This window comes from Lithobates pipiens, unplaced genomic scaffold (genome assembly GCF_037356315.1).
Source record: "Lithobates pipiens isolate NorthernLeopardFrog02 unplaced genomic scaffold, aLitPip1_a1.2 Scaffold_16, whole genome shotgun sequence".
NCBI classification, from domain to species: domain Eukaryota; kingdom Metazoa; phylum Chordata; class Amphibia; order Anura; family Ranidae; genus Lithobates; species Lithobates pipiens.
Window position 1 is genome coordinate 124,957,789 of NW_027507748.1, and position 16,689 is coordinate 124,974,477.

Here is a 16,689-nt window from a genome sequence, read left to right on the forward strand (position 1 = left end):
TCACTCAATCCAGAGCTGTGACTCTCTGTAGTGCTCTCTCCTCTCCCTCTGCATTCACAGGACACAGAGGCAGAAGTGGGAGCCATTGGCTAGTGCTATCAAATCCAGGGGGTGGGGCCAAGCCACACTCTGTGTGTGTCTATGGATGCACGCAAACCAGCTAGGGAGCAAGCGCGCACATGTGCCCCATAGGAACAGCTTACTTATGGGAAGAGGAGAAGTCTGCACCGATGGAGGCCCCTGAAAAAGTTTAGGACCGCTCTGTGCAATACACAGAGCAAGTAAGTATATGTTTTTTTTATTGTAGAAAAAAAAAATGTTATCCTTTAGAACCACATTATACTCAAATCTGCCCCAGTTAATGCACCTTCAGTCCTTAGATCAGCCCCAATTCAAGCACCTTTTAGACCTCAGATTAGCCCCAATTAATGCACCTTCCCATCTCAGATCAGCCTCAAGCCCTGCACCATTGGAAATGTAAGGCTAATGAATGCTGCAGCTGACCATTCCACTTAAAGCATGAAAACAGTACCTATGCTTGACTGATTGCCTCTCTTAAAGGCCTAGCACTGAAAACATTACTGTACAATAAACTGCTGCCTTTATATCATTTTTAACAGGTGTTGCATTTATATTATTATATTGCAATCTAAAAATGTCAGGACAGTATATCTATTCAATAAATGCATACTTCTCTCATCTTAAGTTGCAAGCCTTGGTAAATAGTGAGGAAAGTATATTATATTTACCTGTGCGAGATAGATATAATTTTTCAGTTGCTTCCTGGTTTCTGGCCTAGGCCAGACTCCAGTGTTCTTGGGCTTTTTTCCCCCCCTTTCATCTGGAGGGGAGGAATGGCTTTCACAGCTAAGTCCGCCCTTCTCCCTGTTTGCCTGAGCGAAGGGCAAATAGATTCCAGGTTTCCAAGTAAATGCTACAATTATCATCTGCCCTTGAAATGCAAGGATAATGTTTTTCAAAGTTTTTTTTTCTCAACAAAATAAAACATAGAGGCATGGATGGGTGAGTTTTCTTTGGATAATAAAATGTAATTCCATTTTAAGTCACTACATACATGTTAATTTTTATAACCTCAGCTTTGTAATAGCAATACAAACGGTAGCTTATTTTTGACACCCACACTTTTTTACTTGAAAAATCTCCTTTCATGTTATGAAAAGAAAAAAAAAGAAGAGTGTGGATAGTTCAATGGCCGTTTTTTTTTTCTAACATCTCCTGTGAATTCCCTGCTTGCTTTGTGACCTCTCCTTTTGTTCATGCCTTATCTAAAGTGGTTGTATACTCGCACAAAAAAAAAAAACTGTAAGGCAAAGGCATAATGAACTAGTATGCAACGCATACTAGCTCATTATGAAATACTCGCCTTAGAAAGAGGCGTCCACATCTGATTCCAGTCACTGCTGAGGGAATTGACATTTTCCCCCTTGGCGTGTCTTGCGGGTGTGCGGCTCTGGCGCTGTAAATGGCTGGAGCTGTAATGTCACCCCCGTGTGTGGGAGTCTTCTATCTGGCAGCGTCCTCTGGACCTTCACAGCACATGCGCCACTAACATCAGCGGCTGCATGCAAAGTGACTATCTCCTAAACCATTTTAAGAGGCACAGGAAATACACCACGTTATCACTGCCAGCAAGGTACCATGATATATGTAGTCCTGAAAAATTAAAGTGGTTGTATACCAATTTTTACCTAAAGGTTTTATTTCATTTTAGCATGGCATTATATATATATATATATATATATATATATATATATATATATGCAAAGTCTTTTAAATTAACAATCATTATTGTAAAGTACATCTATGACCACTTGCAAATAAGAGTTTGTTGTTGTTTCCATATCGCTCTTCCTGTTTGATAGATGTGTTCCTGGGCACGTTCCCTCCCCCTGCTCAGAAGCTCCCTGTAATTGGCGCTAGCGAGGAGGGTTGGGAGGGGATTTGCATATTTAAATCACAATCAGATCTTAGGGCATCACCTGAAGGAGGCCACGCCTCCAAAACATGTAGTCGTTACGGAAACATTCTGATACACAGCCGAGGAGATGGCACGCATGCCGAGTGATCCTCCCCCTGGCCGCAAGTGATGGCTGGTCCATGCGTGTGAGACGGAGAGAGAGGGCAGTGTATTCACAACAAGCAGGCGAATTGAATGCCTGGATATCCCTGCTGCAAGCCATTATAGGAAGCAGGAGGATCAGGAGATGAGGCAGCCGTGGAGGCTCTGGTTTTCAATGCTATAATATCTGGACCTGGGTCGTTCTTGTTTTTTTTTGGGGGGGGGGGGGTGTCTTTCGGGTATTCTTGGTGGAGGGGAAGAAGGAGGAGGATGTCGATTGGTCCTAAACCAGGTCTCACTCCTTTTTCTGTTTTTTGACAATCTAAAGCTGTGAAAAAAGTAAAGCATGCTCTCCCTACTCCTAAGAAGTGCCCCCCTTGCAAGGGATCCCTTAAGGGATACCTGGACAAAGGCTTTGTGTAAAGCTTGTATAGCTGACTTTGTGAAGCAGGAATTGCCCCAGAATATCTCACGGATACCTTTTTCGATTTTTCCACTCTTTTTTTTTGAAAAGGCATACTGCGCTCCAGTCTGGGAGTGGGGCTAATGTACCATCCAGTCCTCTTCCATCTACTTCAGTATCCAGGAGGGAGAGTGACTCCGAGGGAGTAAACAGGGCTAACTCCCCCAAGATCTGAGGATGAGTATAAGAAGGATACAGATAGAAAATTGTCTAGATACAAAATTATCCCCGGAGGAAGTGTATGATTTGCTAAAAAATATACCACCCTTAGCATTCAGGAGAGTAAAGGTAACTTATCTCTTCATGACAAAATGTTTGAGGGCCTTGGTGAGGTTAAACAGAGGAGTTTTCCAGTACACAAGGTCCTTTGAGGGTGTTAAGAGCGAATGGAAGGACCCGGAGAGGGCTCCGTTTTTCCTCTAAATCCCTTAAGAGAAGGGTCCCCTTTGAAGATGGAATGAGGGCAAGTGTGGCATAAAAGGCCTAGATTAGATGCTGCCTTTTCCCAGTTTTCTGTTTGCCAGGTTGAAAGAACAGCTACTGACAAATTTGATGAGGACAGAATGCCACTTGCGAAGCTTGGGTTGGCTGCTGAACAAAAATCGAATCTGGTTCCCGCTTAAGTGATGAGGTTTTTGGGCTACACCATGGACTCAATTCAACAAAGAATCTCTCTGCCAGAAGAGAAAAGGGAGAAGATTCTGGGGGCGGTAAAACTGATTCAGACAAGCTTGGCAGTTAAGGTTTGGTCAGCGCTGGGTCTCCTAGCATCCTCTATCCCAACTGTTCAATGGGCCTGCTCCCATTCAAGGGAGCTACAGCAGATAATTCTGCAGAATTGGAAGCACAGAGAACCCTTAGAGAAACTGATCACAATCCCCTTGTGGTTGAGGAAGAAATTGTGGTGGTGGAGGAGCCAGCCAATCTGAACAAGGACTTAATTTGGGTGTTTCCTGTCTCGAGAAGACTAATGATGGATGCAATTCCTGTGGGTGGGGAAGCACGTCTGGAAGGTCATTTTGCTCAGGCGGCCTGGTCAAGCCTGGAAGCAAGGAGATCATCCAGTTGGAGGGAACTGAGAGCAATTCTGATGGGGCTCCTGTATTCCCAGGAGAAGATCAGGGGCCAGCATATTCAGATCTTGTACAACATTGTTGTGAAGGTCACCTATGTCGCAAAACAGGGAGGTACCAGAAGCAGGATTCTCCTAACCTTAGCTTGGCAGATCCTATTTTGGGCAGAGGAGGATCTGGAGTCCCTGTTGGCCCTGCATCTGAAGGGCAGTTTGAATTGGTGGCTGATTTCCTGAGCAGGTAGGAAATTTCAGAGTGGAGCCTAAATTTGGAAGTTTTTCAGATGATTGTGAACAAGTGGGGCATTCCGCAGATCGATTTGTTCACGACTCGCTCAAATGTTCTCGTTTACTTTGCCCGATCTTCTCTGTTCAGGGAAATTGGTCTAGAAGCTCTGGCCCAGCCTTGGGACTTTCTTTTGTGTTATGCTTTCCCCCTTTCAGCTAATACTGCTGGTTCTCAAAAAGTATCAATAAGAATCCACAAACCTAATACTTGTAGCCCCCGATTGGCCCAAAAGGATATGGTTCTCGACACTTCTGAATTTAGCGCCAGAACTTCAATGGATTTTACCTCTGCAGGACGATCTACTAAATTAGGGGCCCCTCCTTTTTCCAAACATAAACCAGCTCAGGCTGTGGTTTCTGAATAACAGATCCTGAAGAAAAGGTCTATCGGACAAATTCGTTTCTACGCTGCTAAATTGCAGGAAGAAAATTACAAGAGATGTTTATTTCAAGGTTTAGAAATGCTACAACTCCTGGAGCGTTGCAAAGGAGTGTTTGCAGCAGGAAGTATTTTCCATCCTGTAATTTATGATGGAATGGAGAAGGGATTAGTGGTCAGTGCGTACGATCAGTTTTTTTGGAAAGGCAAGATCCGTTGATAATTAGGTTCTTCAAGACCAGTGCCTGTTTAAATTTTTTCCAAGATGGGACAAGGGCTGGGACAGTGATAATAATGGGTGATTTTAACTACCCAGAAATTGACTGGAGTAATGGCACTGCTGGGACAGTTAAAGGGCAAAAATGTATAAACCTATTACAGGACAATTTTATGGTCCAGTTTGAGGCCCCAACTGGGAATGATGCTCTGTTGGACATGGTAATCTCAAACCATGCAGAGTGTATTACTAATGTTCAGATAAAGAAACACCTGGGGATCCGTGACCATAACATGATTTCATTTGATGTTAGCTGTAAGCAAAAATCACATACGGGAAAGATAAAAACACTTAATTTCAGGAGAGCAAATTTTCCAAGGATGAGGGCTGCTCACCAGGACCTAGACTGGGAGAGAATATTTGCATCAATGGGCACAGAACAGAAATGGGAATTCTTCAAAAAGACTGTGATCTCACTGCAAAGTATATTCCCATGGGCAATAAGTTTAAAAGGCTAAAAATAAAACCTATGTGGCTCACGGCCAAAGTTAAAGCTATAAACTATAAGAAAAGGGCTTTTAAAAAATATCAAAATGAAGGAACGCTAGTGTCATTTAAATGTTACAAAGAATATAACAGAATATGTAAAAAGGAAATCAATGATGCAAAACTTCAAAACGAAAGACAGATTGCAAAAGATAGTAGGACAAACCCCAAAATATCTTCAAATATATGAATAATAAAAAGGTCAAGTCTGAGCATGGTAGGCCCTTTACAAAATAATCTGGAGTGCGTGACTGGGGACAAAGAGAAGGCAAATTTATTATAATACTTTCTTCAGCTCTGTGTATACAAAGGAGCATGGGGGAGCTCATGTCCATAATGAGGGTGGTAGTGACACAGCCCTAAATCAACAAAGGCTCAAAAGTGATATGGTCCAGAAATATTTGGACAGAATAAAGGTGGATAAAGCACCTGGACCTGACGGCATCCACCCACGGATCCTAAAAGAATTGAGCTCTGTAATTTCAAAGCCATTGTATCTAATTTTTAGGGACTCATTAATGACAGGAATAGTACCACTGGATTGGCGCAGGGCCAATGAGGTGCCTATATTTAAAAAGGGATCAAAGTCTTTACCAACTATAGACCTGTTAGTTTAACTTCTATAGTTGGGAAAATACTGAAGAGATTAATAAAAGACCACATAGAGGAGTTCTTGCAGGAAAAAAATATTTTAAGCAACAGACAGCATGGATTCATGAAAGACAGAAGTTGTCAGACAAACGTGATTTCTTTTTATGAGGAGGTAAGTAAAACCTTGGACAGAGGGGTGGCGGTGGACGTGGTATACTTAGATTTTGCAAAAGCGTTCGATACAGTTCCACACACGCGGCTCATATGTAAGGTAAAGTCTACAGGTTTGGAAATATCAGTTTGTAAATGAATAGAAAACTGGCTAAAAGACAGAATTCAGAGAGTAGTGGTTAATGATTCTTACTCTAAATGGTCTAAGGTCATCAGTGGTGTACCCCAAGGTTCAGTGCTGGGACCCTTACTTTTTAATATCTTTATAAATGATATTGGGTCTGGGATCAAAAGTAACATTTCCGTCTTTGCAGATGACACCAAGCTATGCAGTGGAATAACGTCCTTACAGGATGTCTCCAATTTACAAGCTGACCTCAATGCTCTGTCTAATTGTGGCAGATGAGGTTTAATGTTGAGAAATGTAAAGTTATGCACTTGGGAGCTAAGAATATGCATGCATCATACATTTTAGGGGGAGTACAACTGGGGGGGATCCATAGTGGAGAAGGATCTAGGGGTTTTGGTAGATCATAAGCTTAATAATAGCATGCAATGCCAAGCTGCGGTTTCCAAAGCAAGCAAAGTTCTTTCTTGTATTAAGAGAGGTATGGACTCCAGAGAGGGAGATATAATTTTGCCCCTGTTCAAATCATTAGTAAGACCTTATCTGGAATACGCAGTTCAGTATTGGGCACCAGTTCTCAAAAAGGATATCGGGGAACCAGCGAAAGTGCAGAGAAGGGCAATCAAACTGATAAGAGGCATGGAGCTCAGCTATGAAGAAAGATTAGAGGAACTGAATTTATTCACTCTTGATAAGAGGAGATTAAGGGGGGATATGATCAACATGTACAAATATATAAGGGGTCCATATAGTGGACCCCTTATATATAACATATACAGGTGCTATACAGATCCAAGGGAGTGGAACCCCGATAAAAAGAGACCCGGTCCTTGAAGTTTTGCTAAACGCAGCCCACTGTGATGGGTGAAGTTTGGATCTGTCTGACTTCAGCAGTACCTGTGGCGAGGATAAGGTAAGGGAAGAAGCCTAGGAACTGTAAAAAGTCCACCTATGGTGGTTTCTTCCATGAGTAAAATGTTGTCATGCCTTAAATTCTCTACTAGAGGGAGTAAATGCACATACTTTAGTACTTTCTTCTCAGTCAGCTCAGTGCCCCAGCTAACAGCATGTTTGTGTTCTCCCTTCCTCCCCTCTCGCTGAGTCTCTATTGATCCACTTTCATGCACGAACTACAGCTAGTTTAAACAGAGAGGAGGACACGTTAAATGACGGGGCTTGGCTTAAGGCGCTGCTCCGTGTGCAGGACGCAAGTCCATGAGGAGCACACTGCGCTGGAGACAGACAGGCACAGACGCTTCTCAGTTAACAGCTGCAGTCTGGGACACAGGAGCGCTGGGGGCAGATAAGGATGCATACAGGCATTTCCAGTACAGGAAATAACATTTATACTCCGCACCAAAGCTGAACTTTGTTAGCAGCATTGTTTTTGCTTGAGTATTGCTCAAGTGTTGTGCATTTACTTAGTGCCTTTGCTTTTTGTGCTCAGCACTATGGTTTCCAAAAGAGACACCACAATGGTACTAAAAATCCCACCCCCAGGCGCTGGGAATTCCAGCAGTGCCTCCACACTGTCATCCTCTCCTGAAATACCAGATATGGCAAGCCAGGGTGAGTTATTGGAACCAATTGGTGGTGCAGCTGCTTCTCACATCTCAGCCCCTGTATACGTGACTAAAGATGCATTTTCCTCTGCCCTACAGGGCCTAGAAGGAAGATTAGCGCCTTTAATCGTATCCTCCATCCAAAAGGATAGGAAGCGTGTTAGCTCCCCCTCCCCTACCTTAGACCCTTTACCAAGGATCAGTGGGTGCAGGATAAGGTGTTACTCTCAGGCGATCAGGAGGAAAGGCAAGCAGGGTAATCCTCTGCGGTGGAGACAACGGTGGATGAACCTTTTTCAGCCTCACAATCTGAGAAACTGCTAGTACAGTCTCTTACGGAGATGGTTCGTGCCACTTTCAAGCTGCCCCTAACAGAGTCAGCTGAAAGTTCTATTTCTCTTTTAGGTTCCTTAAAACCTTCACAGCCTTTACATGCGTTTCTTGTCCATGCCTTACTAGAACAGCTTATTTATGCTGAATGGGTTCACCCAGATAAACGTTTTCTCCCTCCAAAGAGATTCACAGCACTCTATCCATGGAGGGACATATTCACCAAAAAATTGAATGTGCCAGCAGTTGACGCTGTGATTTTCAGTGTGAATAAAAGTCTAACTTGTCCAGTAAACAATGCACAAATGCTTAAGGGTCCAACAGATAAAAAGTTGTAATTCCTTTCAAAATCCTCTTTTTCCTTGGTAGGTGCAGTTACTCAGCCTGTGGTCTCCGCAATAGGCGTCTGTCAGTGCCGAAAGGACCAATTTAGACAGGCCCTTAAGGATGTTCCTGCACAACAAGCCCGGTATTTGGCCGAACTGCCAAGGGCATTATGTTTTGCCACAGATGCCACAAAAGATTCCATTTACCAGGCGTCCCGCCTTGCGCTTGTGCTAGTACACATGCGTAGGATCCTGTGGTTAAAAAGTTGGTCAGCTGAAGCACCATGCAATGGGGATGATTTGGACAAATACATCCAAATGATTTTTTCATTAGACTTGCTGTCACGCAAGCTAGCCTTCCTGATAGCCATCACCTCGGCTAGAAGGGTGTCAGAGTTGGTGGCCCTTTTAATGCAGGGAACCATACTTGACCATAACAGCTTCATGTTACGACCTGTTCCATCCTTTTTGACAAAAATTTTGCCAGCCTTCGATTTAAATCAGGACATTATTTTTCCGCCTTTTTTTCTCTCTCAGCCTCGGTCGGCGGAAGAGAGACGACTGCGTTTATTGGATGTTGTCCGGGCAGTCAAGGTTTATTTGTCTAGATCTGCGGAGATCCGAGGATCCGACACCTTTTTTTGTTTTATCGAAAGGACCCAAGAAGGTAGCTTCCAAGGCTTCCATTGCCAATTGGGTCCATCAATTGATCATTCAGGCCTACAGTTTGAAACATAAAGCCCCTCCCTTTAGGATGAGAGCTCATTCTACCAGGAGTATAGGAACCTTCTGGGCTTTTTTTCGTCGTCGGGTATCTGTGGCTCAGATTTGTAAGGCTGCTACCTGGTCTTCATTGCATACGTTCACAAAATGTTATCAAGTTGATGTTCGAGCAGCTGAGGATTCTGCTTTCGGCAGCAGTGTACTGCGGGCTGCCATATACGTTTTGATTGCTATTGTTTGGGAGGGTGTCTCCCTCCCCTCAAGGTTATTGCTCCTGGGACATCCCATCAGGTAATGAATATTAGCCTGACTCTGTGTCCCATGATGTATGAAAAATAGGATTTTTTCATCATACTTACCTGTAAAATCTTTTTCTTTGAGTGCATCATGGGACACCGAGATCCCTCCCCTTGGGAGGGATTATATAAGGGATCACTTCCTGTCTAAAGACCTTTGATCTGCCAGTGTCCATTCACCTGGAGCTGGAGTATAACCCAGCAGGTAATGATTATTAGCCTGACGCTGTGTCCCATGATTTACTCCAAAGAAAAGGATTTTACAGGTAAGTATGACGAAAAAAATCACTTTTCTACAGAACCTCTTCACACCTACCTAAATTTACTTGGTCACAGAAGGCCACTTAAACCTCTCCTGTTCTTTGCAGCTTGTGTCCCTGAGTATCACTTTGGTACTACTTTTATTCCGTACTGGTGGTATGGCAGATCATAAGAGCAAGTCCTGCTGGCCTAGCCACCTCACAGGCCACTAACCGTTATGGGTTTCTCAAGTGTCCCTTCCCTAAGACCTTAGGTCGACAGCCTAAACCTCAGTCCCCTGCCTGAGTCTATCCACTCCTCAGTCTTCCTGCATTCACATGAGCTATCGACTTCCCTTGCCTTATAGAGGCAGGAGCTTTCTGCAGCAATGTTGGATTTATTTTATGTAAAAGATCAGTCATGCTTGCCAAACTGAGAATTCAGGGGCTGCAAGTGTTTGCATAAACCCCCTCCTCCAGAATTTCTTTCTGATGCTCCTACTATCACAGCTGCTTCTGTACATGCAGCCAAGAAGGAAAAAGCATCTTGCCTATCCTTTTGTATGGTGTTAGTTTGCCTTTACAACAACCTAGACTAAATGCAACATATGGGACTTGGTGTCCTGGGGCCCCCTCTCCACACTGTTCATGTTACCTTTTGTCACTGCAGTGCTGTTCTTGTTCAACTCCTCCTTTCTTTGCCATTCTTTCAGGATTTCTATTCAAACCTCTTTACCATACTCAAATTGAAAGGAAGCATTTGTCCTATACTGGACGTGAAGGTTATCAGTACCTTCAATCAAGCCACAAAGTTCCATCCGGAATAAGAGATCAATAGATATAAAAATAAAATAAATCGCAGTAAGCGATTATTGATTGGTTTGCGCAAAAGTTATAGCGTTTAAAAAAAATAGGGGATAGTTTTATGGCATTTTGTTTTAAATGGCAGAGATCAGCGATTTTTATCGTGACTGCGACATTATGGAGCACACAATTTTGACACATTTTTGGGACCATTGTCATTTTATACAGCAATCAGTGCTATACAAATGCACTGATTCCTGTGTAAATGACACTGGCACAATGACACAGGTGGCAGTGTAGGGGTAAAGTGTGTTTTAGCGGCGTGTTGCTAACTGGGGGGGCGTGGCTGTGTTTTACAGTGTCACTGTTGCTAGGCAGAGCAGGGAGATGCTTGTTTACTTTAGCATCTCCCTGTTCTACCTCTCCGTGAGGCGATCACGAGTATCCCCGCGGCGATTGAGTGAGCGGGACCCACGACCGGACTCACGGAGCTTCCCGGGGCCACGTGCCCTCATCGCCTCTTAAAGGGCAACGTACAGGTACGCGATTATGCCTTTGTGCCCTTCTGCCGACGTATATCGGCGCGAGGTGGTCGGGAAGCGGTTAAAGGAATGTTTAGCAGACCAAAAGCGATCAAATAATTGAAGTTCGTTGTTGGGCTTTAAAACATACACTCTAATATTTTGATGGCTAACTGGCTTGTATAAAATTGCTCCTGTGTATATGGTTATGTGCCTTATCTTGCCCCCTTAAATATCTCAAGACAGTACCCTTTTTTTTTTTTTTTTTTTTTTTTAAACCATGCTTATGTTTGTAATTAACACTCTTGTGCTTGGTAACCTGCAGCATTGAAGAGGTCCCAAGCTCTAGATCAGGTATATGCAATTAGCGGACCTCCAGCTGTTGCAAAATTACAAGTCCCATCATGCCCCTGCCTCTGGTTGTCATGCTGGTGGCTGTCAGAGTCTTGATATGCCTCATTGGACTTGTAGATCTGCAACAGCTGGAGGTCCGCTAATTCCATATCCCTGTTTTAGATTGTCCAGTTACAATAGACCTGTTTGCTAATGTTAAATGTATATAAGAAAATATACAAATTGTATATATTTTGTTATTGTGCATCATGGGACACAGAGTTAGGTTATTATTCCTTACTGGGGTTATACACTATCTTTAGGTGAATGGACACTGGTAGACAATGGCACCCTCGGAAATACGTGAGTGGGAGAATCCTCTTTTCTACAGTTGGCTGTGGAAATCAGATTGACTTTGAGTATGATCAGGGGTTCCATTTCACGCCTGTCTATATTATTTCAAAGGCATTTAGCCTCCCATTTGCTGGTCTGAACAGTTATGCAGGGGGCGACTTATTTGCTTCCCCCTATAAGGTCTCTCTGGTGTCCTTGGGACTTAGGCTGGGTTCACACTGCTGCGATGCGGGAACCCTGTGAATCCGCTGCGGGTTCCCGCATCGCATGCCTCCTGGCGGCAGTTCACACTGCCCTATGCGAACTGCTGGGAGTGTCAGCAAAAAGTTAATGACACCCCCAGATCAGTTCGCATATCGCAGTGCGATCTGCAAACTTGGACAGGAATCGGATCGCATGTTGCGATCCGATTCTGCTGCGGACCAAAAAGGGTCCTGTGCGAGTTTGGGCCGGATGCGATGCAAATTCAGCCATACTATATCTGTATGGCTGAACTCGCATCGCACAGAGATCGGATGTGATTTGCACTGCAGTCACCGATCTCGTCACCGCAGCAGTGTGAACCCAGCCTCAAACCTGGTGTTGTCTGAGATACAGAAACAACTATTTAAGCCTATCAAGGAAATTCCATTCGTCTTGCTGTCACGAAAGCTAGCCTTCCTGCTGGCCATCACCTCAGCTAGAAGGGTGTCAGAGTTGGAGGCCCTTTCATGTAGGGAGCCATACTTAAAGGGATTGTAAAGGGAATTTTTTTATTTATTTAAAATAACAAACGTGTTATACTTACCTCCACTGTGCAGCTCGTATTGCAGAGTGTCCCCGAACCTGCTCTTCTGGGGTCCCTCGGCGGCTGTCTCTGCTTCCTCCCGCAGATGCTTCTCACGTTAATGCGAGCTCCCTCGCATGGTAAGAAGCATCTGCGGGCGCGCTCCCGTGATACAGCCGGCGGCTATAGCTGCTCACTGTAAAAACAGGGGTGAACAGCGGCGCTAGATATGGTGATAACATAAAATTATATAGCAACTGGAATATAGGTCTACATAAAATGTGTGTGAATAAGCACACATAATATTAAAACATTTGTTAAAACATAATGTCCATAAATGATCCGAGATCTTGTATGATTAGCACCTGGAGGCAGCTCCCTTAGAGTGAAGCGATGAGCTCTGTGTAGAAATGGGAACAGAGGGGCGCCAGACTGAGTGCAGTATAAATCATATATTTAATAAAAACAAGTAGTAACTCACAGGTTAAATTAGATGAGTTCAGTATGTGGTGAAAATCGCCAGTCCTGGAGTCTCATAAAAGTCTTCCCTTTGCAGCCTGGGGCACTGGTGTGATCTTACAGGGATCCAGAGAATGCTGGGAACCAGGAGGCAGGGAACAAGAAGCAGCTGGTCCTGACTTCACAGGAACAGGAAATGTGATTATTCACAGTGGCAAGGAATGGTAATGCATTTCGAAGCTACAGCTTCTTCATCAGACCATGATTGGCTGGCAAACCTGGCAGTCTTATATTACAGAGGAAATAGAAACAGAGAGATCTGATGGGCTGGCCAGCCCGTGAATCAAATACACAGATTCAAAGAGGTAGATGGCTGGAGACCGAAGTGAAAATATGAGTAAGAAGCTTGCTGATTAATAGTAGAAGATAAGTTTATAACGTTTGCAGAAATCGATCAATTCACTAATTGATTAAATACATAAATATAAAATGTATAAATATACCTCAAATTTAAAATGAATACATTTTTATAAGTAAATTAACTAAAAAAAGAATTAAGAAAATTATTAGCAATTTGGAAATCAATTGATTATTATAAATTATAATAAATTAATAAAATGGTGAGAATGGAGGAAAGAGAGGACTCTATGCTAGGTATAATATTAAAGCGGTTCTTCACCCTAAAGGGGAAGTTCCGCTAATCTTATCCCTCCCCCCCTCCGGTGCCACAATCGGCACCTTTCAGGGGGGAGGGGGGTGCAGTTACCTGGATAATCCAGGTAAGTGCACCCACTTCCGGCCAGACCGCCGCACACGCTCCGCCCCCCCGTTGTGTTCTGGGAAACACACAGTTCCCAGAGACACAGCGGGGGACCATAAGAGACGCGCAGCGCGACTCGCGCATGCGCAGTAGGGAACTGGGCAGTGAAGCCGTCATGCTTCACTTCCCGATTCCCTGACAGAGGATGGTGGCAGCAGCGAAACGAGCGATCGCTCGTCATCTGCCGCCGACATCGCTGGAACCTGGGACAGGTAAGTGTGATTTTATTAAGTCAGCAGCTGCAATATTAGTAGCTGCTGGCTTTTAATATTTTTTTTTTTAGGTGCAGCTCCTCTTTAAGGTTCTAAGCTATATCATGACCAAAAATAAGTTTCAAAAGGATAAAATCGAATCTTCAGATAATAAATGGTTAATGGATAATGCTGGTGATACCCACTGTGTATATATATGTGTGCACACATATAGTCATACACACACACACACACACACACACACACACACACACACACACACACACACACACACACACACACACACACACACACAACAGCTCATGCATGCCTGCACGTACGTGCAGTTGTAAACATGTACATGTGCAACAAACGCATGTATATACGTGAGTATATACAAACATTTTTATGTCCCAATATTCTCTAGAGGGAACATAATATTGTATAAAAAAGGGGAAGGGAAAAAAAAGAGGAAAAGGGGGGTGGTAAAAAAAAAAAAAAAGCGGTGCCAAATTTGTGTTTGTTGCCCAAATGAGCTATTTAGTGGATAAGACTGGGTATCCATTCACCAGTAACAGGGCAACCCAGGCATGACCAGGGGAAAATCACACCAGCACCTGATTAAATAACAGTGCTGATTTCGATCCCCTCGTTCATTCCTCTAGGCGACATAGTATCCAAAGTGAAAATCCAGTACGTTTCGCTGTATCACACGGCCCCGCCCCTGGCGCTCCGCGTCAGTGGAAGTGATTGACAGCAGCGCGAGCCAATGGCTGCGCTGCTTTCCAGCCAATCAGGGGCCAGGCTGAACGGTGGAAAGGACGTTGGGGGACAAGCGTAGGATTTTCGAGGGGTCAGGTAAATAAAATAGGACTGTCAGATGTTTTTTCACCTTAATGCATAGAATGCATTAAGGTGAAAAAACATTTACCTTTACAACCCCTTTAATCCTTCACCACAACAATGTGGTGTTGCCTCCTATTCCATCGTTCTTGCCAAAGGTGGTGTCTGCCTTTCATTTGAATCAGAACATTGCTTTGCTGCCTTTTTTCTCGCTGCCTCGTTTGGTGAAAGAGAGATAACTGCACTCCTTGGCCATAGTGCGGGCAGTCAGACTTTATTTGTCTAGATCTGCAGAGATCCAAGGATCGGATTGCTTTTTTATTTTGCCAGAAGGACCCAAGGAGGGGCAGGCAGCTGCCACTGCCAATTAGGTCTGCCAGTTGGTCATTCAAGCCTATGGTCTGAAACGTAAGTCTCCTCCCTTCAGGGTGAGAGCTCATTCTTCCAGGGGTGTAGGAACCTCCTGGGCTTTTCGCCATCAGGTGTCTGTGGCTCATATTTGCAAGGCTGCTACCTTGTCTTCAGTGCATATGCTCACAAGATTTTAATCAGGTAGATGTTGGAGCAACCGAGGATTTGACTTTCGGTCGCAGTGTTCTACAGGCTGCTGTATAAAGTCTGATAGCTATTTTGATATTGTTTTTTGACAGAGCGTCTTTCTCACCTCAAGGCTTACTGGGACGTCCCAGTAAGTAATGAATAATAGCTTAACTCTGTCCCGTGATGTATGATAATGAAAATTGGATTTTTTCGTCATGCTTGCCTGTAAAATCCTTTTCTTTGAATACATCACGGGACACAGAGGTCCCTTTCCTCTTTTGGGAGTTCAGTGCTTGCTACAAAACTGAAGCACTTCCTGTATTGGAGGGGTTATGTAAGGGCGGACTTCCTGTCTAAGACTTTTGGTCTACCAGTGTCCATTCACCTAAAGATGGCGTATAACCCCATTAAGTAAGGAATAATGTTGTGTTTTTTTGTTTTTTAACACCTAAAAAATGTTTTATGCCGTAGACATTAAATGGCTGTATGTGTTTGTTCTTGAATTGTCTGCTAGATGCTTTTAACAGTGGCTGTATGTTTTGTGTTCCTCAGTTAACTGCACTGAATATAAAACTTAATGATGTAGAATATTCAAAGTCCGAAGTTGTCCAGAGACTAATGAGACATGTAAGTACTGTTTTTTTTTTTTTTTTGTTTTGTTCCCCCCCCCATCAACAAATATACCTTTTATTACTAAATGCTTACAATAAGGTGTCTTCCATGTATGGTATGAGCTATTAACGAAACAATGCCTAACTGCTGTGCTTTTATTTAAAAATTTTTATTTTTTACATTTACTTTCAGGTGAATCGCTTATTCTTTTGGTCATGCTCACATCTTTAAATGTAGTAATTACTATGAGTGATTTGTATGCAAAAGCCAATGTCTAGAACAAAATGGTTGCTGGGATTTCCCTAACCTGGTTGTATATGCTAATTATGCAAATGACTGGCAATTTGGAGACCGTTCTGTTTATCTTCACTCATAAAGGGTCAGAAAAAAAAAAAGTATGTTTAGAACAGGATTTCTTAACTCCTTTTTTTTTATATTACAGACCCCCCAACTTATCCCTTTCACCAGACTGACTGTTGAAATCATCATTACCAGTCCTATCAGATACCAACTTTACTTAAAGTGGTTGTAAATTTGGAGCTTCTCCCGCATCCCCACCTAAATATATACATACCCAAGCCAGAACTCAATCCAGCAACGTGCACAAGAGCCAAGGCTCTCCTCTGCCGTTTCCTTCATTGACTCGGATACAACAGGGGGAGCTATTGGTCCTGCTGCTGTCAATCAAAGCCAGTGAGAGAGCAGGGAGTAGGGCTTGCTATGGGGGCACTAGGCAGGGCAGCAGACTTCAGAAGAGAATTGGGGCTGCTTTTGCACAGAGCAAGTAGGTATAACCTGTTTAACCACTTGCCACCCAGACCAATTATGACATTACACAGAACCCCCAAACGTGTTGTTTTTTTTTTTTTTTTTATTTTTTTTTTTTTTTTTTTTTTAACCACCTTCAGACCGGACCATTTTGCTGGTCAATGACCAGAGGTCTTTTTACAATTTGGCACTGCGCTGCTTTAACTGGTAATTGCGCGGTCATGCAATGTTGTACCCAAACAAAATTTGCGTCCTTTTCTTCCCACAA

General features: G+C 43.4%; 1 protein-coding gene across 4 annotated transcripts in view; it reads left to right on the plus strand.

Moving 5' to 3' along the window:
* The window catches only part of SPAG5 (sperm associated antigen 5), a 191,205-nt gene that overhangs the window by 153,100 nt on the left and 21,416 nt on the right, over window positions 1-16,689 (plus strand). For all 4 annotated transcript variants that reach the window (XM_077480426.1, XM_077480428.1, XM_077480427.1 and 1 more), the window contains one exon: window positions 15,594-15,668. In XM_077480426.1, the coding sequence (XP_077336552.1) occupies window positions 15,594-15,668 (75 nt within the window). The remainder of the gene's footprint in view (window positions 1-15,593; window positions 15,669-16,689) is intronic.